The sequence below is a fragment of the Aspergillus sclerotioniger genome (assembly GCF_003184525.1).
Source record: "Aspergillus sclerotioniger CBS 115572 chromosome Unknown BO94scaffold_58, whole genome shotgun sequence".
Classification (NCBI taxonomy): Eukaryota; Fungi; Ascomycota; class Eurotiomycetes; order Eurotiales; family Aspergillaceae; genus Aspergillus; species Aspergillus sclerotioniger.
Window position 1 is genome coordinate 1 of NW_020291048.1, and position 23,482 is coordinate 23,482.

At 49.7% G+C, this 23,482-nt stretch overlaps 8 protein-coding genes across 8 annotated transcripts; 5 read left to right on the forward strand and 3 right to left on the reverse strand.

Moving 5' to 3' along the window:
- Positions 1–759: 759 nt before the first annotated feature.
- BO94DRAFT_504763 (trafficking protein particle complex subunit 4) lies at positions 760–1,935 on the forward strand. The gene is made up of 3 exons (XM_025609522.1): positions 760–954; positions 1,038–1,160; positions 1,265–1,935. Coding segments are annotated over exons 1-3 (537 nt in total). The 5' UTR covers positions 760–952; the 3' UTR covers positions 1,677–1,935.
- On the reverse strand, positions 1,767–3,181 carry BO94DRAFT_540823 (proteasome regulatory particle base subunit RPN10). Its single transcript, XM_025612996.1, has 4 exons — positions 2,992–3,181; positions 2,896–2,934; positions 2,615–2,834; positions 1,767–2,535 (listed from the first exon to the last, which is right to left on the reverse strand). Exons 1-4 carry the CDS (start codon positions 3,015–3,017, stop codon positions 1,990–1,992), a joined length of 831 nt encoding a protein of 276 aa, XP_025461418.1. The 5' UTR covers positions 3,018–3,181; the 3' UTR covers positions 1,767–1,989.
- Positions 3,182–3,436: 255 nt separating this feature from the next.
- On the forward strand, positions 3,437–4,724 carry BO94DRAFT_561544 (uncharacterized protein; the record flags this gene model as incomplete). The annotated part of the gene is made up of 3 exons (XM_025614226.1): positions 3,437–3,584; positions 3,640–3,931; positions 4,001–4,724. 3 exons carry the CDS (start codon positions 3,437–3,439, stop codon positions 4,722–4,724), a joined length of 1,164 nt encoding a protein of 387 aa, XP_025461419.1.
- Positions 4,725–6,317: 1,593 nt separating this feature from the next.
- Positions 6,318–10,290, reverse strand: BO94DRAFT_480149 (GTPase-activating protein LRG1; the record flags this gene model as incomplete). The annotated part of the gene is made up of 6 exons (XM_025608779.1): positions 6,318–6,776; positions 6,840–7,126; positions 7,189–8,280; positions 8,350–9,000; positions 9,067–9,769; positions 9,829–10,290. The coding sequence occupies 6 exons, from the start codon at positions 10,288–10,290 to the stop codon at positions 6,318–6,320; spliced, it is 3,654 nt and encodes a 1,217-aa protein (XP_025461420.1).
- Positions 10,291–13,851: 3,561 nt separating this feature from the next.
- On the forward strand, positions 13,852–15,660 carry BO94DRAFT_480137 (ubiquitin-conjugating enzyme E2; the record flags this gene model as incomplete). The annotated part of the gene is made up of 8 exons (XM_025608778.1): positions 13,852–13,884; positions 13,958–13,991; positions 14,102–14,196; positions 14,272–14,293; positions 14,358–14,454; positions 14,510–14,521; positions 14,574–14,742; positions 14,800–15,660. 8 exons carry the CDS (start codon positions 13,852–13,854, stop codon positions 15,658–15,660), a joined length of 1,323 nt encoding a protein of 440 aa, XP_025461421.1.
- Positions 15,661–16,167: 507 nt separating this feature from the next.
- Positions 16,168–17,804, forward strand: BO94DRAFT_339136 (C-3 sterol dehydrogenase/C-4 decarboxylase). The gene is made up of 2 exons (XM_025607021.1): positions 16,168–16,850; positions 16,905–17,804. Exons 1-2 carry the CDS (start codon positions 16,275–16,277, stop codon positions 17,565–17,567), a joined length of 1,239 nt encoding a protein of 412 aa, XP_025461422.1. The 5' UTR covers positions 16,168–16,274; the 3' UTR covers positions 17,568–17,804.
- Positions 17,805–17,878: 74 nt separating this feature from the next.
- Positions 17,879–18,395, reverse strand: BO94DRAFT_480115 (uncharacterized protein; the record flags this gene model as incomplete). The annotated part of the gene is made up of 2 exons (XM_025608777.1): positions 17,879–18,064; positions 18,129–18,395. 2 exons carry the CDS (start codon positions 18,393–18,395, stop codon positions 17,879–17,881), a joined length of 453 nt encoding a protein of 150 aa, XP_025461423.1.
- Positions 18,396–18,753: 358 nt separating this feature from the next.
- Positions 18,754–21,227, forward strand: BO94DRAFT_570378 (GMC family oxidoreductase). Its single transcript, XM_025614805.1, has 4 exons — positions 18,754–19,377; positions 19,534–20,416; positions 20,471–20,972; positions 21,021–21,227. The coding sequence occupies exons 1-4, from the start codon at positions 18,923–18,925 to the stop codon at positions 21,065–21,067; spliced, it is 1,887 nt and encodes a 628-aa protein (XP_025461424.1). The 5' UTR covers positions 18,754–18,922; the 3' UTR covers positions 21,068–21,227.
- Positions 21,228–23,482: the final 2,255 nt, after the last annotated feature.

Below are 23,482 nucleotides of genomic sequence, written 5' to 3' on the forward strand. Positions count from 1 at the left end.
AGAATATGGTTGAGGTCTCGACTGTTGTTGCGGCTCCTTAGATACTTGATACGTTGGTGTTATGTTGGTGATGAGATGTTGGATATATGACTCTGATTTTTGTGAGCGATTAGGATCTGGTGATTTTTACATGGGAACGCTGCATTGTTTTATCTTGATGTTGCGAACTATTCGACGATTTATGGTTTGTTTGATTACCATAATTGCACGTTAGATGAAAGCTGGCTGAGAGCATAGAGTCTCTCAGCTGTGAATATCGATGGCTTCATCAACAGACACTCTCATACCCACTTGTAGGAGGTATAGGGAATCATGCGATTAGAAACCAACCATCCTAGCAATATGTACACATCACTAAACTAATTATGATTAGAATAAGTATAGAATTTATGTCCTGCCCTGGAAATAAATGCCTTTGACGTACTGCAACTTCCAAGCGGAAGATACGCTAATGTTTGGACTTCAGCAACAGTTGCAGACAAACAGTATAGACAGAATTTGCAGTGAAAGCCGGAATATATAAGCCTCCACTTATTATCACCTCCCCAAAAGAGTAATTCTATACCCATAAAACCTGCCCACATACTTACGCAACGAGACAGCCACCTAAAACTCAACCCCAAACTACGACATGCCCCACACCATTGGCTCCCACTCCTCAGGCCCCAGGCGGTGAAGCCACCCAAACAGGTGCAGTATAGACACCACCCCCAACCAACAACACCAGCGCCGGCGGCGCAGCTCCGCAATGTGTCTCGGGCAAAGAACACCCATGCTATGATGACACGGACAACGATTACGATGTGAATGCTCAAAATACCAAACGAATCTGTCTCGACTACTAACCTTCCCACCAACCGATCCAACGAACCCAACTAATGCTGCCTGCGCCAACATCCTGATCCCCAGCACAGACACAGAAACACTCTACTCCTCGACCCCCCTCTCCGCAATGTACGTCGCAACAAGTGAATGTGAATCCGGATGCAAACGCCCTTCACAATCCCACTGCTAACGAACCCTTCCTCTCGTTTCAGGGCCGTCTTCTCCCTCATAATCATCAACAAAGCCGGCGGCCTAGTCTACCAGCGCGAATTCCAACCGGGATTGCGCAAACTCTCCACAAACGATTACCTTGTCCTGGCGGGCACGTTTCACGGGTACCTACCTACCTACCTATCTACCTCCCCCCCAATTTCCAACCTCCAATTCTCAAGATCCGATCAAGAAAAAAGAACCACCTGACTAACCACCTCATCCCCAGAGTCCACGCAATCACCCGCACCATTACCCCCAAACTCCCCCTCGCCGCTACCATCCCCCCCGTAACACCCACCAGCACCACAACCCCCAACATCGCCTCTCCCTCGAGCACATCAACCCCGACGCCCTCATCCACCACATCCTACACATTCCCTAACCCCGGAGTCCCCGCAACAGGTCTCGAGTCCCTAGAGACGGATAAGTTCCGGTTAACGTGTTTTCAGACGTTGACGGGGACCAAGTTCTTGTTGTTTACGGAACCGACAATGACGAATATTGATGTCGTCATGAAGAAGATTTATGAGTTGTATGCGGACTTTGTGATGAAGAATCCGTTTTATCAGTTGGAGATGCCGGTTAGGTGTGAGGCCTTTGATCGGAATTTGCAGGGGTGGTTGAGGGGGAGGGCTTGATTGAGTGAGTGATTGATTGATTGATCGATTTGATCCCGTGAAGATGGGGATTGGGTTGATTGATGAATTACTGGGTAGGGTGATTGTTGTGGGCAGAATTTTTGTCTTTATTTTCGCGGCTGGAATGACATATCAGGGCGTCATAGTTTGTATCGGGGAAAATTGTTACGATGGCGATAGACTGCATATAATACCGCATCCGTTCAAAAGCGTGTCGTCGGGAACCGCTTTCTACAATTACAATATAAAACCAAAGTACATTAAAACGCCGGGTATGCATCAAATCATCCAGGAGGTTGTTCTGGTCTCCACACTAAGCGGTGTCCATCTTGTCACCGTCCTCTTTCTTGTCTTTGCTCCCGCTGGAGCCCTCCTCGGGGATGTTCTCCAGGTTCGCTTTGCGCTCTTGTTCCTCCCGGTCCCTCTTTTCCTTTTCTTGCCGGTTCTTCTCCTCTTCCAGGGATAGACGGAGGGCGAAAGCCAATTCGGGGTCGTTCTCGGCCGCATCCTCGAATCCAAAGGAACCATCACCGCCTTCGGGACCGGCTCCCTCTGCATCAGCGCCATCTCCGCCCAGGATAGGAGTAAGCTGAAGCTCCTCACTAAGCAAGTTGGGACCGGGCGGAATGATGGCGAGGTTGGAGCCCTCGCCACCCTTGACGTTCTCGACGAAAGCCTCCAGCTTCTTGGTCTGGTCGGATTCAAGGTCCCCGAAAGCGATCACGTCGATGGACACATTGTTCTTCTTCATCTTCTTGGCCAGCTTCACTAACGACTTCTCGTCTTCTTCGATGGGGGAGCAGGAAAACACGATGATGCGCTGTTTCTGGGACTTCTCGGAGCGGTGTTTGAGGGCAAGCTGCATCAGTCGACAACCCGTTAGTATGTTCATGGCAGAGCCCGGAGGAAAGATATCTAAGAGGTGGAATGAGACATACACCGGCCACTTGTATGCTGGAGCTAAGGTGAGCAGTGCCATGGATCTTCGTGCGATGCAGACCGGCCAGGATGCCACCAAAGTCGGTGGTGAATGTTGAGAGAACTTCAGGACCCTTACCGCCCATGCTCATGAGACCGACGGCGGACTGGGGGTGTACGCGCATTTTGGTGGTGTGGATGACGCTGACGGCATCGATCTGAGCTTGCCATCGTGTCGAGCTGGCAGCTGTTAGACGGAACCAGACGGTCGACACGGAGCGGTTCAGCACAAGGCACTTACGTATAATCTCCGTTCCTGCTGCTTTCGCTGTTGTCGACACTGTAGATGGCATCAGTAGGGGCGTACAGAGCTTGAGATGGAGGTGGCTAGACGGACACGATCATGGTAGCTTCGAGCGACATCTTGGCTGAGAAGGCGGGGGTGAATTAGGAAAGAAATCGAGGGTATAATAAATCGGAGTCAAGAGGGGGGTAGAGTTTTGCCAAAGTCTAAGAGCAGAGGGTGGCAGCAAGGAGAGATGGGGTGAAATGGATGGGGTTGTTGGAGGAGGAAGGATGATGATGAAGCTGCTGCTGGCGACGAGGACGCAGATGTCACACCGTCCCGATCGGAGCTAACCAACCACGAATTAAGTCAGCGCTTGTTTATGCTCCATCCGCTCCTCTCCTCCAGACGACCTTCAACGCGCCCCCCTCCTTCTCTATTCCATCCCTTCCGTCCCCAACTTCTCCCCCACAACCCATCCTACGAAACTCACCCAACTATTCCCCTCATCTCGCTCCGGTCTATCGCCCATCCCGAGTACACCTAACTGCGCCCAATGGCTTCGCTCTCCGCCAAACGCAAGTCTCCCGAAGACGCGTCCCACAATGACGAAGCAAGGACACCGACAGGCAGTCCCCCCCAGAAGAAGCTTCGGATTACACGCAGCCAGAAACAAGCTCTTATTGATAACTTGCAGCTCGAACGTACGCTTTCCCGACACCAAGCCTTTCTTACTACGACCTACTAACATCGTCATAGTCACCGAGCGCGCCCGCAAACTTCGCGCACAATATGCCCTCCAGGCGAACGATCTCCGGGCGCGAATTGAGAGACGCGTCAACCGAATTCCCATTGCTCTTCGAAAGGCGACAATGGGCGAGCTGTTGGAAAAACATATGGCCTCTCTTCGAGCCCAACAAGAGAATACGTCTCCGAGGAAACTCCTCAGCCCGGCCAAAGCGCCAAGGAATTTCGCAACCATCTCTGTTAGCCCCAAGGTGCACAAGGCTTCTGCTGCAAGCCCCAGCGCCCGCAGGGTAAAGAAACAAAGGTAAGGCGGGATCAAAGCACATCTCTACAGCTACCGTCCGTTGCTGAGCCTGACTAACTGACCATACAGCCACGGAGAAATTTATTCGGACAAGGAAAACGCTCCTGCAGCAGGGGAATCGCTCGACGTCCTGAAGAATCCCAAACGACGTGGGAAGCCGGGCACTGCTGCTGGTACTTCGAGAGTGGTATCGCAGGAAATGAGAGGTGCAGACTATAGGATTCTCTCCCCGAAGACATCGAATTCACGGACATACCCACAATCGCCACTGCGCGCCTCGCCTGAGAAGCCCACGAACTCTTCCTACCTTGCACGACCCATCTCACCTTTAAAGCCATCCAGCCCGCTCAAATCCACATCAGCCAGCATCCCCGCACTGGCAAATAACCCTCGCATTCAACCAGTCAAAAGTGCTTCCGCATCCATCAGGGACAACCGACCCCCGTCACAGGCCAAGAGACCCGTCAGCCGAGCCGCCACGGGAACTAAAGTGATGCGGTCACCACTGCCAAGACCCGCAACGCGCCAGCTTGAGCGCAGAGGCAGCGTCTCGTCTTCCGCGTCCTCCGGAACAACCGTTGCCAAGCCAACTCGGACAGGCACGGGCGCTCGTAAGGCAACCACGGCATCGACATCAAGCGCGACTGCTAAGAAGACGACTATTGCTCGAAGCCAAGCAGCTTCTGCGGCCGCCAAAAGAAACACTACTTCGGCCACCACCAAAAGGGCCCCTACCCCGGCAGGAGGCGAAGTCCCAACAGCGGCCCGCAGAGTTCTTCGGAAACGCGCCTAAGATGTGTAACATCAGATGAAACTAAACCCCCACGTCAAATTGGCCTGTTTTTGTTTTGACTTATTGGGACGGACACGGCGTAAAGTGGTGTTACCTTTGGGAGGAACTATAATGAGACGGTGGCTGGTGTACAATTGGAGTTCTATCGGGCTGGCACAATTATCAAATAGCCCTTTTTTGACTACAGAGCCTTTCCGCTCTTACTGTTCTTCTTCACAACCTTTCTGTTTATTGAACATTCTCCCCAACAACTGGATTCATCTCGGGGCTTTGACTTTATGCCACTTTGATATACATCATTTGGACTTCTTTGGTACCTTACACGGGATAGGTACGACATGCAGAATACATATAGCCTTCTCGGAACGAGTTACTCAAGTTTCTTTTATCGACTGGCTTCATTGGCAGTGCAATGCTTAGGGAAGCAATTCATCCAATATAATCAAGTATTGCTGCGGCGTACTATGATTCATGCTCTGGCTCCCAATGGCTTGTTTGACACATAGTACATTGCTGCTACTACTATACTACTGACCATCATGGCTGGCCATCATGGCTGGCCATTAGCTGAAGACGATCCACCAGCTCTTGGGATATGTCTATCATGGCTTAACACTTCCCGAATTTGAACGGATTGATCCCCGATAGCCGGTCAATCCGAGGCAGGGAGACGGGCTACGGAGTATAAACGAGTTCAAAAATCAGCACTCAACTATGTGTACTTCAACAGGTTGGCACTATGGCATTCCTTCTTTCACAACTGTATGTAAATTACACCTCTTGTTTTTAAGGAAACAGCATCACATGGAGACATGGATGTGATAGAACCAGACACGAACAATTCGGGATATCAGCAAAGTAGGTCGTATGGGTAAAATGTAAATAAAAGGGGTAGAAGAAGAAAAGTAAAGAAAAGAAGAGAATTGAAGGTATGACTCAGCACAGGTATCTTGGCAGTCCTTGGACTGGCTGGCAAATGAACGCAAAGCAAAAAGGATCTCGATAGTCTCACATCTTGATCAATCGCAAGTCAGAAAGGCGCAACGCCGGCACGAAGAAAGTAAGGTAAGGAAAAGTAGAAATGAAAGGAGATGTCAGGAGAACTGTCCACGCTGGGTCTCAACTGGAATGCAAGTGAAAAAAAGGCCAGACGAGGAAAAGCAGGGAGAATGGAAGATAACACCCAAGTCCCAGAAATTGTGCCTGACAAGCCACACCGGACGAAAGTGGCCCTTGTAGCCAATCGCGTGGTTGGAATCCAAATTAAGGGGTCGGAACTCGCAACCAAATGCAATGCACTCCACGCAGTCAGTGCGCAAACAGAAAAGAAATTAGAAAAGCCTCAATCCATCAGGAGAAGCTATCAGCCGATCATCTAAGTAAACTCTGGAAATCATCTCATCTCGAAAGGAGAACAAACTCCATCCAACCTTGTTAAATCGAAAGAACGCTGAACGGCCCAAGAATACGCCAATAGCAATCACTTTGAGTACAAAGGATATAGAGGCGGGTAATGCATCAGTAAATGTCTTCGAAACTATGCAGAGAAGTAACAGACGGGTTGCTATCGCTGAGGACACAGGTGGCCAAGAATTAGCCAGCAACTCCCATGGGCCCAGCACCTGGACGAGGCCTGTACGGCATTGGTTGAGACTGTCCCTCAGCTGGGATAGGATTCTGCTGGCTGCCACTACTGGGGCTTCGTTCACGATAATCATTCGATGGTGTGGGACCCACCAGTTCCGTGCCTGTTTGTGGAGTACCGCTGGTCGAGTGCTGATGCCCACCGGGGCTTTGAACATGGCGAACTGAGCTTTGCATTTGCCATGCTGCATCCTGGGAGGGATCTGTCTCGATACGGGCAGAAGTAGGTATATTCGCCCCGCGGTTCGAATTCGTGATCGTAACGGTTTCGCCACCATTGCTTGCCTTGGATGAGAAGCTTCCGCGCGCAATGTCACCGTAACGTCTGAGAATCTCTTTGGTTGTGACTTCAGTGTTCTCCTTAAAGAAGTTCGTGTCACTGAGGACTGATTGTAGATCCTCGGGTATCTAACCGAAAGAAAAAAAATGAGCACTCAAAGATCAGGGCGGGAAATAAAAGGCCAAGCATACCTCACACATAGTATCGTTGTATGTTATTAGACAATTAACAGCTTCAATTGCCAGGAAGCTTTCGTCCACCGTGCTATTTTTTGCATTGGGGTAAAGAATGTTGGGTGTCATTACTGTCGCCAGATTGTGTATGTCCATCTTACTTCCCGACTCCTCGTCGACGTGCGAGAAAGACGAAGTCCAGTTGAGGAATGCAAAAAGAACTTCCATGGTATCCCGATGAGCCTTGGGAAGAAGGCAACATGTAAGGTGCAAGATACGTTTTTGCTTCTCTATGTCGGGTAATTCTGCAGCGGGAGAGGTAAGCAAGGCCCGTTGCAAGACCAGGAAGGGGACATCCGTCACTTACTTTGGGAAACCACAAAAAGGCGATGGAGCTTGAATGTCAGAAGCGGGTCGGGCATCTCGCGAAGGAACTTCTTGAGTAGAGCTGCAATCTGGACAGGGTTCTCCTTTGTCATGTCGACTTGCTCATATTTATTGTCGATCAGCTCGGAAAGGTCTTTGAGACGTCTGATGTTGCCGTTCTTTCGGAAAACACCTTCCACAGACATGTCCATCTGACGCATGGCGGACACAGCGTCGTCTACCAAGGCTGGAACGCGAAGTGCTCCTGGACCCACCCCATGGCTAGATTCTGTGCCATCCTTGTCGACGAGGAAATCCAGACTGACACCAAACATGCCTTTCTTTTTTCCAACCTTTTTGCCTTCCTTATTGAAGGCGCGACCGAAGATGTTCCATATGGTGGGTTTTCGCGATTCAATCAAGGAGAGGAGCTCCTCTAGAGTGAAGTAGCCGTCTAATAGCGGCTCCATCGATAAGACAGCAACGTGCCGGACAATGAAGTATTCCAGAGCGGAAAGCTCGGAGAAATACTTCTTGGTTCGACCGCCTTGTTCGATGATATGCTGCTCAAGGCCGGCGCCAGATACGCCACGCTGATGGCCATGATTGTACTTGGGGAGCGGTTCAGTGGTGCCGACTAGCTTGGTCCCCGCGTGTTTGTAGGCGTTGGGGCGTTGTTCTTTGGCTTGCTCGGCAGCAACGATTCTGGGGATATCGTCCAAGGTCAATGCATCCTGGTTGCCAAACGTCAGCTCGGTGACCGTTTCCCCGTTGGCATCTTTTTCTTCTACAATCTGAAAGCCATGACCCCGCGAATCTGATCCTTCGCCGCCCGATGAACCCGGTCGTACGCTGCGGCCTTCTGGCCCATCGATAATTCGAGACGCCCGAGCTTTCTTGTAAGTAGTTGACAGTGTACGCTCGTTTCGGATAGATCGTAGACGTCGCATCTCGCCGACGGTTTGTTCGAGTGATGATCCTTCAGGAGCGTTCCTAGTCGCGTTTGCATACGACTTGGACCGAGTGACAGATCGACGAACCTCGCCCCCAGGGATGCGACCACTTTCCATGCCATCTTGTGCAGGAGAACCGTCTAGAGCGTATGTCAGAGAAATAAAAAATGATGTCCCGATGAAAAAGTTCTAAGGTCACTATGACATACCAGAAGCAGGCAACAGAGTCCCACCCGCTCGCAGAACAGCGAGGAGTCGCGCGAGAGCAACCCTTAGTAGGAAGACAAACTGTTGAAGTTTGGTGATGTGTGAAAATACTTGTGCATCTTGTATGAGCCCCTTTTGAGAGCCGCAATCTCTACAAAAGGGTCGCTTCTCCTTAGAGTTCCACAATGCATCCTGAAGCATATGCGTGAGGTCTTTTTGGCATGACGCACAAGTTAAATGAGGCGGCTTCATATGCCACCTGCTATCACCCAACATGATGCATTCATCATCAATAGGTTCCTTGCACGCCACACAGCAATCTGAAAGCTGGTCAGCGAGAGTTTCAACCCCAGCCATTAGATCTGCAAGCGTTTCTTCCTCTTCGGGTGGTCGAAGTGCTTCTAAATCTCCCAAATGGTCTAGGAAATTATGGAGACCCTCGGAAGCTCGTTGCTCTCTCTCAAGTTTGAGAGCTCCTTGCAAGCCAATGCGGATCAGAAGCTTGAGATAATGCGCAAGGCCCGTTACCAATGACAGGAGCTCCTGGGTGACTCCGAGTTTGCGTACCCCAGTTTCCTGTGTCTTCGAGAGCAACGCAAAGAATGCAACTATCTTCTTGCACAGGAGCTTTGCTTCGCGTCCATAAGCCAGATCTGAAAACATGATTGGTTAGCTCCTATTTGCTCAGTCACAGGTGAAAAAATTGCGTCGCAGCAGACCTTTCATGCCTTGGGATTTGATGTGTCCCGCAAGCTGATCGATGGCAGAGAAGAGAACATCAACGTGTCCGATAAACCTCTTTGCGACGAGGACTCCATCCATATAGGTTCCGTTGCTAACATGAAGGAGCATGTCTGAGATGCAAGCTGCGGACGATTCCTCAAAACTGGATAGAATGCTCCAGATTTTGTACACCTTCTCCTCCATTATGTCCTCCTCCTCACGCACTCTATTACGCTCCTCGTCGGTAGCATCGGCCTCGGCCTCGGGTGGTTCAAGTGGCTGGCCTGTCGGAGCCAGACGAACGTTCCAAAACTTGTGGATCATGTAGCATTCCGGGTGCCAATGTTGATTCTGCCCATTGCGGAAAATCTCCACAAACTGTTTTAAAATTGCTGTGTGGCAACCATGGCATCGTTGCGCAAACTGTGTAGAGTAGTGGAAGTGACAATATACTTTGCCTTCGTGCTCGTAGTAAGAGTCCTGCGCACCAAAGACCGTTGGACAAACAGAGCAAGTAAAATGTTCTATGTGATACTTGCGTTCCAAGGCCGTGATATACGATCCGCGCAAGGCGCCGCCACACTCGTGGCATAAAAGATCTAGGCGTCGGAAATAGTCCGTTTCACATAGGGGATATTGGCCACTTCCATCTTCGGCATCAACAGGAAAGAACTTTGACGCCACGATTTGACCGCAGTCCTATACCCGGCGGAGTTAGTCAGAGCAAGAGGAATGTATCTATAAGCCTGACAACCTACCTCACACTTAAAACATTCGAGATGGTATGTTGCGAGCAAAGCTCGAACGAACTGGCCGGTAAGTGGTTCGCTGCACTTTTTGCATATCCGCGATGAGCTTCCCGGGGATTTTGTAGGCGGCCGACCATTTGGACGAGACCTCTCCCGTGGCGTTGACCGGTCCCAATAACCATTGCGATCCCGTGGAGTCGACGGATCTCTCGGTCCAGGATGGCCGGATTCCAGCCGGCGACTCACACGACCATCGGAGCCTTGGGGCCCATCGATAGGGCTGTTCGTAGAGCCATTCCACCCTCCTGTCCTTGTACGAGGCGAGTCAAAAGCGACATTGCTGTCTGCAGGAGAGGTAGGTGTTTGTGATGAATAGCTTCCACTGCCGTAACCGCTGGTGTTGAGTTTCGGACGGACAGCCCCGTTGCCCGGCACGAGGCTGTCCGGCAAAGGAACGTCGCCGGGAGGCATGTCCGTAAGGAACTACGCCTTTAGGAAGGAGATCTGAGGAGATAAAGCTTGGTTGGGTGAATTGTGCAGATACGATCAGGGCAGTTGATAGTAATGGCGCCAACAAGGTCAGACAGAGTCGAGTTGTCGAGGACGGGGGAGGGGAAAGGAGAAGCTAAAGCGAAATTGGAAACGTCGGGGTACGAGTCGTCAATGTCGCGCGTCTGACAGATAGTCTCGTCTTCTATGAGGCATAAGATGTTAGCCTGGTGGATAACTTTCCCGGTGGTGTTTTGCGCGGGGTTGTCTAGGAGAATTGGCGACCTTTCCGTGGTAACTCACCTCACGCCATGTAGATGAAACCTGCGGGGAAGATTGATGACAGGAATCGGGGGCGCGTGATCAGAGGGGAACAGTAAAATCGCTCAAAGCAACAGGCAAACTGGTAGACTAATCTGGGATTAATCTCTCCGAAAGCGCAACCGCCCGCGTCGAGCGAAGCGGAATGGGGAAGGGTTGGAGCTCAAAGTGAGACCAACAGGCGGCGGAGAGCGCTGTCTGGAATCACAACCATTCCTAATCCCTTCCAGCGAGAGACTTTTGGTGGGCGGCCTGAATCCAAAGTCGAGGATACGAGCCGGCAAAGCAGAGCTGGGGAGGACGAGGTCACGTCGACTTTATAGTGCCAGCTCAAAGGACTGAAAGTTAGGACAGGAAATCGCGTGTTTTGGGGAGAGTGAGTGTGCTGCTGGCAGTTGTCACTCTGCCCCCCTATGCTTCATGTTGCTGGTTGCCCGCTAGAGATCATCACGTGAAAGGGGTCACCGCCATTCACACCGCCTGAAGAAGGCGCTTCCATGGCTCTTTCACTTGTGGATGTATTACCAGACAGGGTAACTATACCCAAGCACGGTATAAAATACTGCATGGGTCATCTCAGCATGATCAAGTTAAGGAAACATGATCAGTGTTGTTGCTAATGAAGAGAAGAGTAGTAAATGAAAATATTATACTCTCTGGACTCTTCTCCAGCCACCTCATGCAAACAGACGGGCACATGTTTGCACTGACACCACCCTCTTGTTCACAGCAAGAAGAGGGGAGACAGGTACCATGTACAATCTGATGTGCTGGCAGAAACGGACCCTGTAATTTTAGGGGATGTGGAGACCTCAGGACCATGCCGACTGCCATGGTGGGTAGTGATGGCAGGTGAAGGCATGGGATGCTGTGCATGCTCCCCCCTCCAGGATGAACAGCATTGAATCCACCCCTAAGACATCCCTGGACCTTTTCCATACATACCTCCTGACCTCGCCGGCTTTGCAACCACGCGCTGCTATTTTAGAACTTCACCTTCTCCACGCGGATTTTTCTTTGGGCCTTGGTCGATTCCCCGCATCCTTTCCCTCCCCCTTATTCTTCACAGCCTGCCTGAAACCCACTCTATAGTCTCGATTACTGGCATAGCGGCTTCGCTAAAGCCTAAAGTGTATGGTTCTGTAATACTCAATGCCGATGCCTAATCCTTGCTCTTCTGACGAGCCCGCTCGTTGTGATTCTATCTAAGCAACAAATATGGATTACCCATCGGGTTATTACACGCTGCTTCAAGAATCGACTGTGTGATGGCTCTCGACTTATTCTCCTCTCAAGCTGGGAAGTAGCAGTGCCTCCTATTCTCTGGGTAATTTACGTAATTTTTTACAATACCAGATCATGATTTGTCGACCAACGCCTTGAACGACCAAGTCATACTGATCCCAGAAAAGCCGGCATATTTCATTTCGTGCTCATTTCCTCACATGTTTGCGATTTCATGCAGATATTCCTCGAGATTCTTCGCCTACTCCCACTCACACCGCGTCTTGCCTCACAAGTTGTGGCTTCCTCCATCAACAACGTTTGGCCGTTGGCCGAACAGCCGGGCCCTTCTCGATTTTGAGTAGCCACGAAGAGTACAGAGTACTACTATACTTGTTGGGACTAATTACCAGCTTTCTGGAATGCATGATTTGGTGATTTCACCAATGCAATTGAGACCATCGCATAGTAGTGAGCTGTAAAAATTAGGAGTGACACAAAAACAAGGTGGGCATCTAATAACTATTAATTGTACCAAGATATGCATCAGCCAGGCTGCAGCTTGATATCATGGGTTCCATTTGGTGGAAGGATTTGCATTCCTGAAGCATTCCCGATCCTGTTGGTGTGTCGCCGTTCCGGGCTTACATGGAAGTTCCTGGCTGGGAATTTAGTTGGCAGCCGGGATCATGTCCGTTCCTTATCCGACCTGCCTTGATGCTTCGACTGGATAAGTACTCCGTGGGGTAACATTGAAATCTTCAGAGACTACTACTCCATCACTGCAAGCACTGTCGATCCATGAACAGGTGCCGTGTAAGGGGTGTCAAAAGATCTGCACAACACACGGTTTAGGGCATAAGTAACGCGCCAAACTTGCAATCCAGACGAAGGTCTGACTGCCGGCTTTTCAAAGAACTCGCACCTGGTAAGCTTGTCATCACTCATCAGGGGAGAAGCGAGGACTTGTTCGAATGGTTTGAGACAAATGGGTTGTGTTTGACCCGATCCAGTCATCCCATACACCTTTCCCGAACGGGCATTAGACCCAGGGTCCTGTCAGTGGTCAGTCGCGACTCCATTTGTCCCATTTGTTCCTTTTGGCCTGAGTCAGAGTGATCAGAGTCAATCATCACCCAGGATGGATCCGTGTCTCCACCTCCGCGGGCGGTGAGACAGGGGGTTGTTTCCATGGATTGGAATCAATCCCGTCCCCCTTGACCAATCTCGTCCGGGCAGGTGCTTCTAGTAAGAGTTGCTACCGGTCGTAGTAGTAGTTTCAATACTTACTAGTAGATACCTAGTTCTATGGAAATTACTAGTATGCATTGCAAATGAGCGCCCGAGTTAGACCTCTTTTTTGTCAGTGGCCAGTTTGCTCCTTTTTCATCACCGTACGGGCTAATCGTGCCAAGAGCTGTGACATTTATTAGTTCCAGCTTGGTTTCCAGGCCCTCTGTTCCCCTTTCCCCTTACCAGATGCCATAGCAGATCGGATGTTGTTTGTCGAATCGCTGGAAAGGAGCCGAGGTGGCAACGGCTAGGATGGGCATCAAGGCGTAAGGTGACATGTTTCTCAAGACAGTGAATTCGGAATTGACCTTTAAAGATATGTATAAATTACAACTGTCAGCACCTAGCTTCTGCGTGTAGAGTTGTGGCATACTCTGTAGAGTATTGTTATTTACATGCATCTGTGTTAAGTCGGCTGCACATGCAGGCTTTGCTTTGTCTCCTCATCAGCCAGAGGTGCAGGAAAGTCTTGCAAGTCTATGCCTCTTCAGTGTTCTCATTGTGTACCTGTGTGTGGCCGTTGGGAATTGGCTCACATGAATCTCACATTGAAGTTCTTGACGTCTCACTTCCCCGCCATTGACCAGGTTACAGTCCCAATAGTCATCAACGCGTCTCCTCTCCCTTCTTGATTACATCTCATATTACAACGCCCAACCTAGTCATCAACTTGTCCCTTCCAGTTGTATTATCGCAATTGTCAGAATGTCCGATCAGGCGATCCTCCGTATTACCAGGGTACCACCCCTCACCGCATTCCTTCCAGTTTCGCTGCGACTGACGAACGGATTCTCCTTGGGCGGGGTAATAGGAAATCAAACAAATCCAGCAAGGCGCAGACCTCTGTGGGTACTCCACTCCTTGACAGTCGGAGATCGGTTCCGTCGAATCCCCGTTTATGGCAGACAGCATTGGCTGACGCTGACTTTTGATCTCGCTGGTTTCTTTGCATTAGCACTCGCTGTATCCTATGAGGACTCTGACGTCCGGCACGTTCGCGCTCTCATTCTTGGGCCCCCGGACACTCCCTATCAGTTCGGCTTTTTTGAGGTTGGTTTCTACCATTTGTATGAGGGGCGATCCCTCCTCCATGGCCATGTGTTGATGATGAGCACAATACCTTAGTTCCTGATCAAGTTTGGAAGAGGTACACTATTTGGCCCCCGTTAAAGAACCCGATAACCTATCTACATGAATGCTAAGCCTTTCAGAGTACCCGACGGAACCTCCAACTGTTCGTGCTTTGACGACTAATCGCGGTCGAACTCGATTCAACCCGAACATCTATGCTTCTGGCCGGATTTGCCTGTGAGTTCGGTCTTTGAGATATTGATCAATTCCACTAACACGCGGGAATATCTAGGTCAATTCTTGGGTAGCACGATATACATCCCTACTGGGTGAGCATGGCTGACAGATTATTATAGAACCTGGCGTGGTGAGCCTGGAGAGCAATGGTCCTCTGCGCAGTGCTTGGAGTCCATTTTGATCTCAATCCAGAGTCTGATGTCGTCCAATCCATATGAGAATGAACCTGGATATGAAAACTCAAATTCACCGGGTGACAAACAAAACATGGAGAATTATGTTGCTAAGGTATTAAAACGCTCAGTGACCCTATATTTGCAGGGATATTGCTAAGTAACCATCAAGATACGCCATGAAACCCTCCGCCTTGCGGTTATTGAGCCCTTGGAGTCATCATTGAATATTGTGCCAGAGAGGGATATGGATTCACTAGCCGGCAGACCATCTGAAAGCGATGACCAACTTCTTTATGAAGACAGGCCCTCCTTTGAACCGTTTGTAGACTTCCGCAAAAGACGATTCCTGTGGTATTACGAGCCCTACATGCAATCTATCGCTGCTGCAGAGGCAGAACACTCCCGCAAAGCCAAATTCCAGAGGATGCCTTTTGAGGCAAACGGCAACGGCATGGACGGTCACTTCGATTATACCGAGCTGAGACGGCGAATGGTCGTGATCAAGGACATGATTCTCGACGAAACTCATAATTGGGCCGGGGAGGGGCTGATAGCCAAAGAGCAAGAGCGTGGAATAGCAGCGAGTCTGCAGCGTCAGTACGAGCAAATTGTTGAAAGTCTCAAGCGCCAGAAAAACATCACGGTTAATCTACACCTTCTGGGCGAAAACCCATTCAAGTGGAAGCTCACATATTTCGGGCGGCCCATGACACATTTGGACGGTGGTATGTTCAACGTCTTGATATATCTAAGCCCCCGTTTTCCTGAAGAACAACCTCGCGTTTTCATGGAGACTCCCTTTTACCATATCCGCGTGTCCAAAGAACAAGTCCTTTGCTATATCCCTAAGCGGACCGATGACATGCGTTATCACGTCGAAGGAATCATTGCGTCGCTGGAAGAGGAACATCCGCCCTTCGATCCCCGGACCACTGTGAATCCCGAGGCAACCAAGTTGTTCTGGGGTACACCAGAAGACCGAAAGAAGTACAATCGGGAGTTGCGACGAGCAGTAGAGAGGACTCTGTAAGCCTGCATTTCTCATGTCTTTCTTGGCAGCTGTATTAATCCAGGTGATTAGGGATGCATAGTGAGTTTGGCTATGTAGGAGGGCCGACACAGCGGACTCGCAGATATCGTTGGTAGAGGGCTGATCTAGCATGTTCACTGACCATGCTCGAGACCTCCAGTGTTAGTATGACCAATACTATACGGGGTGTGTTGCATTGCACAGCTGATAGGTGTTCAGGAGTCATGGCAAGAAAGATTGACACGGCATTGTCTCGGGAGGAGAAATAATATTGGAACATCTGGTTACAACCGCAGTAGATACAATTCCCACAAGTGACTTACCCCAGACCCCTCTTTCCCATGAGAGATATTCCTTCTGGGGCGTAAGGGGCGTTGGACCTGATAACTGATAAGTACGTAAAAACTGGGCTAAAACGGCCATCTGGTTGTCGGTTGGTGGAAACTTCACGTGTGGCCTCTTGCGGGGGTCCGAGCTTTAAGCCGGAGATTCTGGAGGCGGAAACCATTGTCATTCCCCCCCGACTCGCATTCATTTCCTTGCGTCTATCTACCTTCAATTCCCCCATCACCTCCCACAGGCAGTTGTCCGTTTAAGAAACTACTGCTATCACAATGTCGACCAAACGTCCTACAATGGAACTGGGCACTGTCCTGGTGGTTGGTGGCTGCGGGTTCTTGGGTTGGCACATTGTTGATCAATTGCTCAATTTCCCCTCGGAGACCGATCCCAGTGCCGCTCTTCCTAAGCCCCAGGGAGACGCGAAGTTCGACTACCCCAAACTAGGCGATCGGTACCCCCGATGCATAGCGAAAGTTGCGGTCGTCGACCTGCGAACGACCCACAACCGGCTGCCTGGTGCTGAGTATCATGACGGCGATATCACGTCCGCAGAGTCCATGTTGGCCGTTTTCCGCGCGGTCAAGCCCGACATCGTCATCCACACCGCCACACCGAATGTTTTGGAGGGAAACAAGCCATTGCTGCGCAAGGTTAATGTTGATGGAACTAGAACTCTGGTAGAGGTTGCGGGCGGCGCCCGTGGAGACTGGGGTGGAAAGTGCAAGGCCTTTGTGTACACGAGCTCGAGCTCCGTCGTGCACGATACGCAAAGTGACCTTATCAACGTGAACGAGGAATGGCCGCTTATCCGGGGGGCGTTGCAGCAGGAGTATTATTCGGAAACCAAGGCAGGTTATGCGCCCAATCCCCGAATGATGAATGCTAATCAGAAATCATTCTAGGCCGATGCCGAAGAAATCGTCTTGAAGTACAACCGTGCCTCCCCCTCCTCGATGGTGACCTGTGCTCTCCGTCCCGCCGGTATTTATGGTGAGAAAGATACGACGTTTACTTTCAAGGTTCTTGAACATTCGGCCAAGGCTTCTCCGACCGTCCTCCGGATGCAGCTCGGCGAGAACAACAACTTGTTTGATTTCACCTACGTTGGAAACATCGCCTATGCTCATACTCTGGCCGCATACCGCTTGCTTTTCACCCATTCCCGGTATGAATCTGGACAGGGCGCGCCGCTGGACCACGAGCGTGTTGACGGTGAAGCGTTCAACGTCACGAACGACTCTCCGGTCTATTTCTGGGACATGACACGTGCTGCCTGGGCGCTGACTGGCAAGGTCGTGGAGCCTGAGCAGGTGTGGGAGCTTCCCGAGTCCGTTCTGGGGCCTATTGGCGGTGTCGCAGAGACGGTGTTGGGGCTTCTCGGCAAGACACCTCGTTTAACTAGGAGAACGGTTCGCTACTCTTGCATGACTCGCTACTACTCATGCGACAAGGCCAAATTCCGGCTTGGATACAGACCTGTTGTACCAGTGGACGAGGGTCTCGCTCGTGCAGTCGGATATGTCGTGGAACAGGAGCGGCTGGCGGGTGAAAAGAAGGCCCTGTAATTTCTGAGTGGATCTCGATACGGGTGTATATCTTAATGTAGTATAAGTAATTTCTCGTGTGTTTAACGTCCAATTGCGCCCTATTCCTATTCACACTCATTGATCCACGAACACATTGTCACACCCTGCTGACACCCCAATGAATTTAAAACCGAACGCGCTTGAGCTGAGCACGGGCCAGTATCGCCTCTTTCCATCCGCGATGTATCAAAAAAAAGTCGTGATGTTTCATAATCCTCCGATTTGCTCTGAGACGGGATCCGGCATTCTCCATCCACTTCGGTCTTTTTGGCTCCAGCCCGTGATGAGACTCACAACAACTTTCTCAACAGAGTTCTGAGCAATTGGTCCTGCTTAGCTTGAGCTCTGCCGAAAAATTTGCCCGAATTCCGGGTATACGCAATCAGCGCGTCGAGGGTATGGAACTTTCTTGGTTTCCGATGCAGCTGTCGACATTCGAGGACATCCACAATGTTAACATAGACCTTCGACAAAGCCTGGATTTGTCAGTTCCCATTCAAAGCATTCCGATAGGCTGTTATTGGCTGTCCCGGACCATACCTTTTTACACTGCCGAATGGAAGGGAAAGGACCTGGTAAATCCAGCTCTTCGCACAGTCGGCGCCAATCGTCCAACCCTGTCAAATGTTTTCCTATGACTCTGTCGTACTCCATGTTTATGCAGCGGTTCCACACCTTGCACCAGGTCTTCGAGCCTTTCTTCCAACGTTGCTGGGATGCAAGTCGATAGAACTCGACGCTGATTGGGAGATCGGGGAGTTGCTTGAAGTTAGGGAAGTCGCTAAAGCATGGTCTGGATGCCGACATGGATGTTCCTTGGGGCATGATGGATAGTGGCGGTGGGTACAAGCAATCTGCAGGATGCAACAATGCCAGTAGGTAGCTGGGGCAGAGGTCTGACACGTTTTGGTGATATATGAACGAAGCTGGGAAAGAAGGATGGTGCCTTTGATGGGAGACCCCGCCGCTTAACACTGTGCATTCACTGTGGCTTCCTAAGGCTATCAACATTCACAAATGGTCGATGCCTTTGTAGGCGGGGCTGCTGTGAACTCCTTGCCAACGGACATGATGCCGAGACAGCTAACAGTATGTGTGCTGGTTGAGAAGGTTCATTGTTCGTGTCTGGCACTGCATGTGCACCACCTGGACCTGTCCATCGTATCTTCTTTCCTCGTTTGGCAGGGAAATAGCTCCCCTGCTGTGAGACAACTCCAGGTGCTATGGGGGGTTCCACACCAGTCCTCACCCTGACTATTCCCCTAAGAACCACTTACTCTGTATCTTTACTCATGGATCTCAGTCTGTGGCCGTGCCAGCTCTAACATTCGGACATGCCTCGGGTCACTGAAAGGCTCTTTCCTACACTGAATATATCTTCTCGTTATTCCTGCCTTGCTCAGATGTTTTCTCTGAGGTTTTGCATATTCGCCCTCTTGGCCTTCGCTACTAGGACGTCTGGGGCTCTGCCAGATGATCTGGATGGCGCTCGACAAGGTATATTGGGGGTCAACGCTTCCTTCGACTATGTTGTGGTTGGCGCCGGAGCATCGGGCTTGACTCTGGCCGCTCGCCTGGCCGAACAGAAGTTCAGTGTCGCTCTGGTTGAAGCAGGCGACTTTTACGAGCTCAGATACCCACTAGCAAAGATACCCGGAGCTGCCATAGTTGGAATAGGGTCCAGTGTCAACAGTACCACTCCCATTGATTGGGGGTTTGTTGCCTATGGCGTTCCTGGAGCGAACTATCGCGACATCCATTACCCCAGAGGCAAATGTCTGGGAGGATCGTATGAGCGCCCCCAGTTTCTGTATCAACTTCTCAATGCTTTCAGAGCTAATAGCTAGACTCGTTTTAGGACAGCCTCCAACATGATGATTTACCAAAGGTTCGAGGTTATGCGGCTGGCTTCCTGGAGAAGAAAGCTAACAAGGTCTGGATTTAGGCCAAACAAAGAGGCTATGCAGAAGTGGGCCGAACTCGTCGAAGACGATAGCTACACCTTCAGACGAGTCCTTCCGTTCTTCCAACGAACGGCTAACTTCACTCCGCCCAACAACAATGCTCGTGAAAGCAATGCCTCGGCTTCATTTAATACGGGTGCGTTCGATGAACGTGGCGAGCCTCTGCATGTGTCCTATCCCGACAATCCCGTCTCATTTTCGAGCTGGGTACAACGTGGGATGGAGTCTATAGGCATTCCAGCGGCCCAGGACTTCAATAGCGGGTCATTGATGGGTGCTCAGTATTGTACTCTGACCATTGATCCCTACAAGAAGATCCGAAGTAGCTCTGAAGCTGCTTTCAAAAGTACACCAATACCACGTCTAGCAACGCTCGCACTATACAAGAACACAATGGCGAAAAGGATTATGTTCAGCCCGGAAAGGCGAGCAGTAGGGGTAGTAGTCAGGACGCGAGACTCGGATTATATATTGAGGGCCACACGAGAGGTTATTGTTTCTGCGGGTGCCTTCCAGAGTCCTCAGCTTTTGATGGTATCCGGAATCGGTCCGGCCAATGCTCTGAAAGAGCACGGCATTGAGGTTATCGTGGACCTTCCAGGGGTAGGCCAGAATATGTGGGATCATGTGTTTTTCGGGCCCTCGTACCGAGTTGGGCTCCAAACCAGCACCAGGGTCGTCAACGACCTTCTATACCTGGCCCAGGTCATTGTCCAGTACATAGCCTATCAAGGGGGTCCATTGACAAATCAGGGGACGGATTTCTTGGCCTTCGAAAAACTCCCCAGCGGGGTGCGGTCCCAGTTCTCCGATGAAACAGTCGAGGATCTATCATGGTTCCCTTCTGGCTGGCCCGAAGTCGAGGTATACCCACCTCAATTTAATTGTCGGACGTTACTAACACGTTGTCAACACTAGTATCTCCCAACACCTCTCTATATCGGAGACTTTTCCGAACCTGTTAAACAACAACCGCAAGATGGTTCCCAGTATGCGGCAATTATCGGAGCATTGATCGCACCGACATCGCGGGGGAATGTCACCATCGTCTCCGACGATACAGACGATTTGCCGATAATCAACCCCAACTGGCTTGCTACAAAGACGGATCAAGAGGTAGCTATTGCGGTATATCGAAGAATCCGCGAAGCGTTTAAGAGCGAGGGCATGGCCCCGATCATCGTTGGAGAAGAATACTTCCCCGGAGAACAGGTGCAGTCTGATGAGGAGATCTTAGATGTGGTCCGGAACACAGTTATGACAGTCTACCATGCCTCCTGTACGTGCAAGATGGGCGTCCGCAATGACACTATGGCCGTCGTGGACAGCCAGGCCCGAGTGTTCGGAGTGGAAGGGTTGAGGGTGGTCGATGCCAGTGCATTTCCATTTCTGCCTCCTGGACATCCCCAATCGGTAGCCTGTAAGTTGTGTGTGATTCACAGTCATCTTATCATACTAACAATCCTAGATATGCTTGCAGAGAAGATCGCATCCAATATCATCTCGTGGGCCTGAATGCTGTGATTGGCTGAGCCTGGCATGGTTTATCATTACCACTATTATTAGGGAAACTCCCTAGCATTTTTCCTGGACTTCCTATGTACGGTGTGGCTCTGGCTTGCTGTCAGACGGTCTTCGATTCTGAGCGGGATAAACCTTCTTTCACGCTAATATTATTATGATTCAACTGATAAGACAAATACCTGCATCGCCTAAACTCAAACTAGACCTTTCATATGACAGCCCAGTATCAGCCCCTATCATTGGACCAGCCATGCGCATCGCAACCAAGCGATGATGAAACAGTGCTCCAAGACCGGCTGTCATAAACCGATCCCCGCACTGGGACCTGCCCTACTGGTAGATAGACAATGGTACGATGCATTAGGGAACACCATCATATCTACCTATCCCTCGTCTCGAGGATGAGCGACCGAGCGGATAAGCAATCAAAAGCAAACCTAAATCGATCACTACCATCATATCGACATCATACCTATCTACCCCATTCCCGATGCCGCGCCTCCTGCAAGGATCCATCCCTCGTGCAACAATAACAGATTCTACCCCTTATCCAATATTCATCTAGGTAGGTACTACTCATTCATCTACTACGTATGTATGTATGTATGTATGTATGATGGGAGTATGATGTAGGGGGCTGGATGGCAATCAAACATACATATGTAGGTTAGATGTACTATGTACATCATATGTAGGATGTTTGGGGCATTAGATAAGTGAAGGGATGTATGTAACGTAAACCACAAGCGAGCCGCGAATCTAAGCGAGCCGCGGATCCTTTGCTATAGCCACCATTACTTAAAGCTTTTCAACCACCAACTCCATGGAATTTGATTAAATAAACATATGAAAAAGTAGCTATTTACTAGAGCAGTTCCGAATTGTATGTCCAACTGTTCCACAGCCACTGCAGCGTTGCGGAGCCCGTCGACGAGGTATAGGAGTAAATTGTTCAGGTTGTTCAATAAGCTGCGTATTTAGCTGCTGAACGCGATTTTGGCCTTCCTGTACAGATAAAAGGGTATCATCTCCTAGTAGAGCACGCCTTCTTGCTTTCTTTTTATATTTTCGCTCATTTCCAGCCCGTAAAATCTTGATTTCTTGCTGTAAAAGAAGATTTGTTTGCATAGCCATTTGAGCAGCTTTCTCAAGATGTTGAATATGAGCAACTAGACTGTTAAAAAGCTTTCATTTAGTATTAAGACTACTCTGCAGGCTGCGTACTTTTCGATCTAGCTGGCGAGTATTTTATGGAGTCTGGAAAGCAGACAAAATTGACCCTTCAACTAGTGATGGTGCAGGTGTAGGCGTACGTAGTTGAAAGGTAAGCTTAGAAAGAACACGCTCTTGATTAAATAACTTAAGCCCTGCTCCTGCAAAGCCACTGCAGATATTTATAGAAGTAAAGACTTGAGCCCATGCATCTGGATATAACGATAAAAAGTCTTCTTTATTAATATGATTATTACCTGTAATCATACACCCTTTAAGAAGCTTCCCGTACGCCTTTTTAAGCGGGCTAAAAACACCCATATCAAGCAGTTGAAGAAGGTGCGAAGCGTGGGCAGGCATATAAAGACATATTATTATATTCTGTTTACAAAGATCATCGAATTCAGCAGTCAAATGACTACTATGGCCGTCCAGAATAAGTAGGCGTTTTGCACCGGTCATATAGCGCTTAGAGAAGAATTCAAAGACATTCTTTAGCCAAAGAAGACCTATTTCATCGGTAGTCCAGCCATTTTGACTTGTTGCAATCCACCAGTCTCTAGCAAGCTTAGGTTCTTGAAACCAGGCAGCTTGTTGATTGCCTGCTTTAAGTATAATAACTGGTGGTATATGCACGCCTTTTGAACTGACTGTTTCAATAATTATAACCCATTCATAATTACCCTGAATGACTTTGCATGGTCGCTCACTGTGTTCTACTGCAGTAATAACTTTAGCAGCTGAGCAGAGCCCCATTGCAAAGCCAGTTTCGTCAAAATTCTAGATATCATCTTCGTGTATACCGTGTTCTTGAATAGTCTTCTGAACAGTTTGAAACCATGGTATTATAATCTTTGGATCCTCTTATTTTACATGTTAATATGTAATCCGTCTATTGTATCATGTACGTAGTTAAGGATGATGTTTAGTGAAATTATATGGCCAGTTAGATCTAATAATTGCTGTATAATTTCGGAGACGCGCACAAAGTAGTATTCCTGCTATTTCGCGTAGAAATTCGGGCCGCATTGGAAATCCTTGCATATCTGCATCTAATAATCGCTTAACAAGCGTTTCTTCTTCAAATTGAGTAAGTTTATGATTATTGGCGCGTATTTCTGATCGTGGTGTTACACTGTTGAGTCGATCGCGTAGAGTACTTTCAGGGATCGCAAAAACCTGCGCAGCGCGTAA

What these genes read in the sequence shown, in the direction of transcription:
- BO94DRAFT_504763 (XM_025609522.1), top strand. An exon ending in CTGGCGGGCACGTTTCACGG is followed by an intron (nt 1,161 to 1,264) that starts GTACCTACCTAC and finishes CCTCATCCCCAG; the next exon opens with AGTCCACGCAATCACCCGCA.
- BO94DRAFT_540823 (XM_025612996.1), bottom strand. Translation starts at nt 3,017, where the DNA reads ATGTCGCTCGAAGCTACCATGATCGT. An exon ending in AGCAGGAACGGAGATTATAC is followed by an intron (nt 2,835 to 2,895) that starts GTAAGTGCCTTG and finishes AACAGCTGCCAG; the next exon opens with CTCGACACGATGGCAAGCTC. An exon ending in CCAGCATACAAGTGGCCGGT is followed by an intron (nt 2,536 to 2,614) that starts GTATGTCTCATT and finishes CGACTGATGCAG; the next exon opens with CTTGCCCTCAAACACCGCTC.
- BO94DRAFT_339136 (XM_025607021.1), top strand. Translation starts at nt 16,275, where the DNA reads ATGTCGACCAAACGTCCTACAATGGAACTGGGCACTGTCCTGGTGGTT. An exon ending in AGTATTATTCGGAAACCAAG is followed by an intron (nt 16,851 to 16,904) that starts GCAGGTTATGCG and finishes AAATCATTCTAG; the next exon opens with GCCGATGCCGAAGAAATCGT.
- BO94DRAFT_570378 (XM_025614805.1), top strand. Translation starts at nt 18,923, where the DNA reads ATGCCTCGGGTCACTGAAAGGCTCTTTCCTACACTGAATATATCTTCT. An exon ending in CTGGCTGGCCCGAAGTCGAG is followed by an intron (nt 20,417 to 20,470) that starts GTATACCCACCT and finishes TGTCAACACTAG; the next exon opens with TATCTCCCAACACCTCTCTA. An exon ending in ACATCCCCAATCGGTAGCCT is followed by an intron (nt 20,973 to 21,020) that starts GTAAGTTGTGTG and finishes TAACAATCCTAG; the next exon opens with ATATGCTTGCAGAGAAGATC.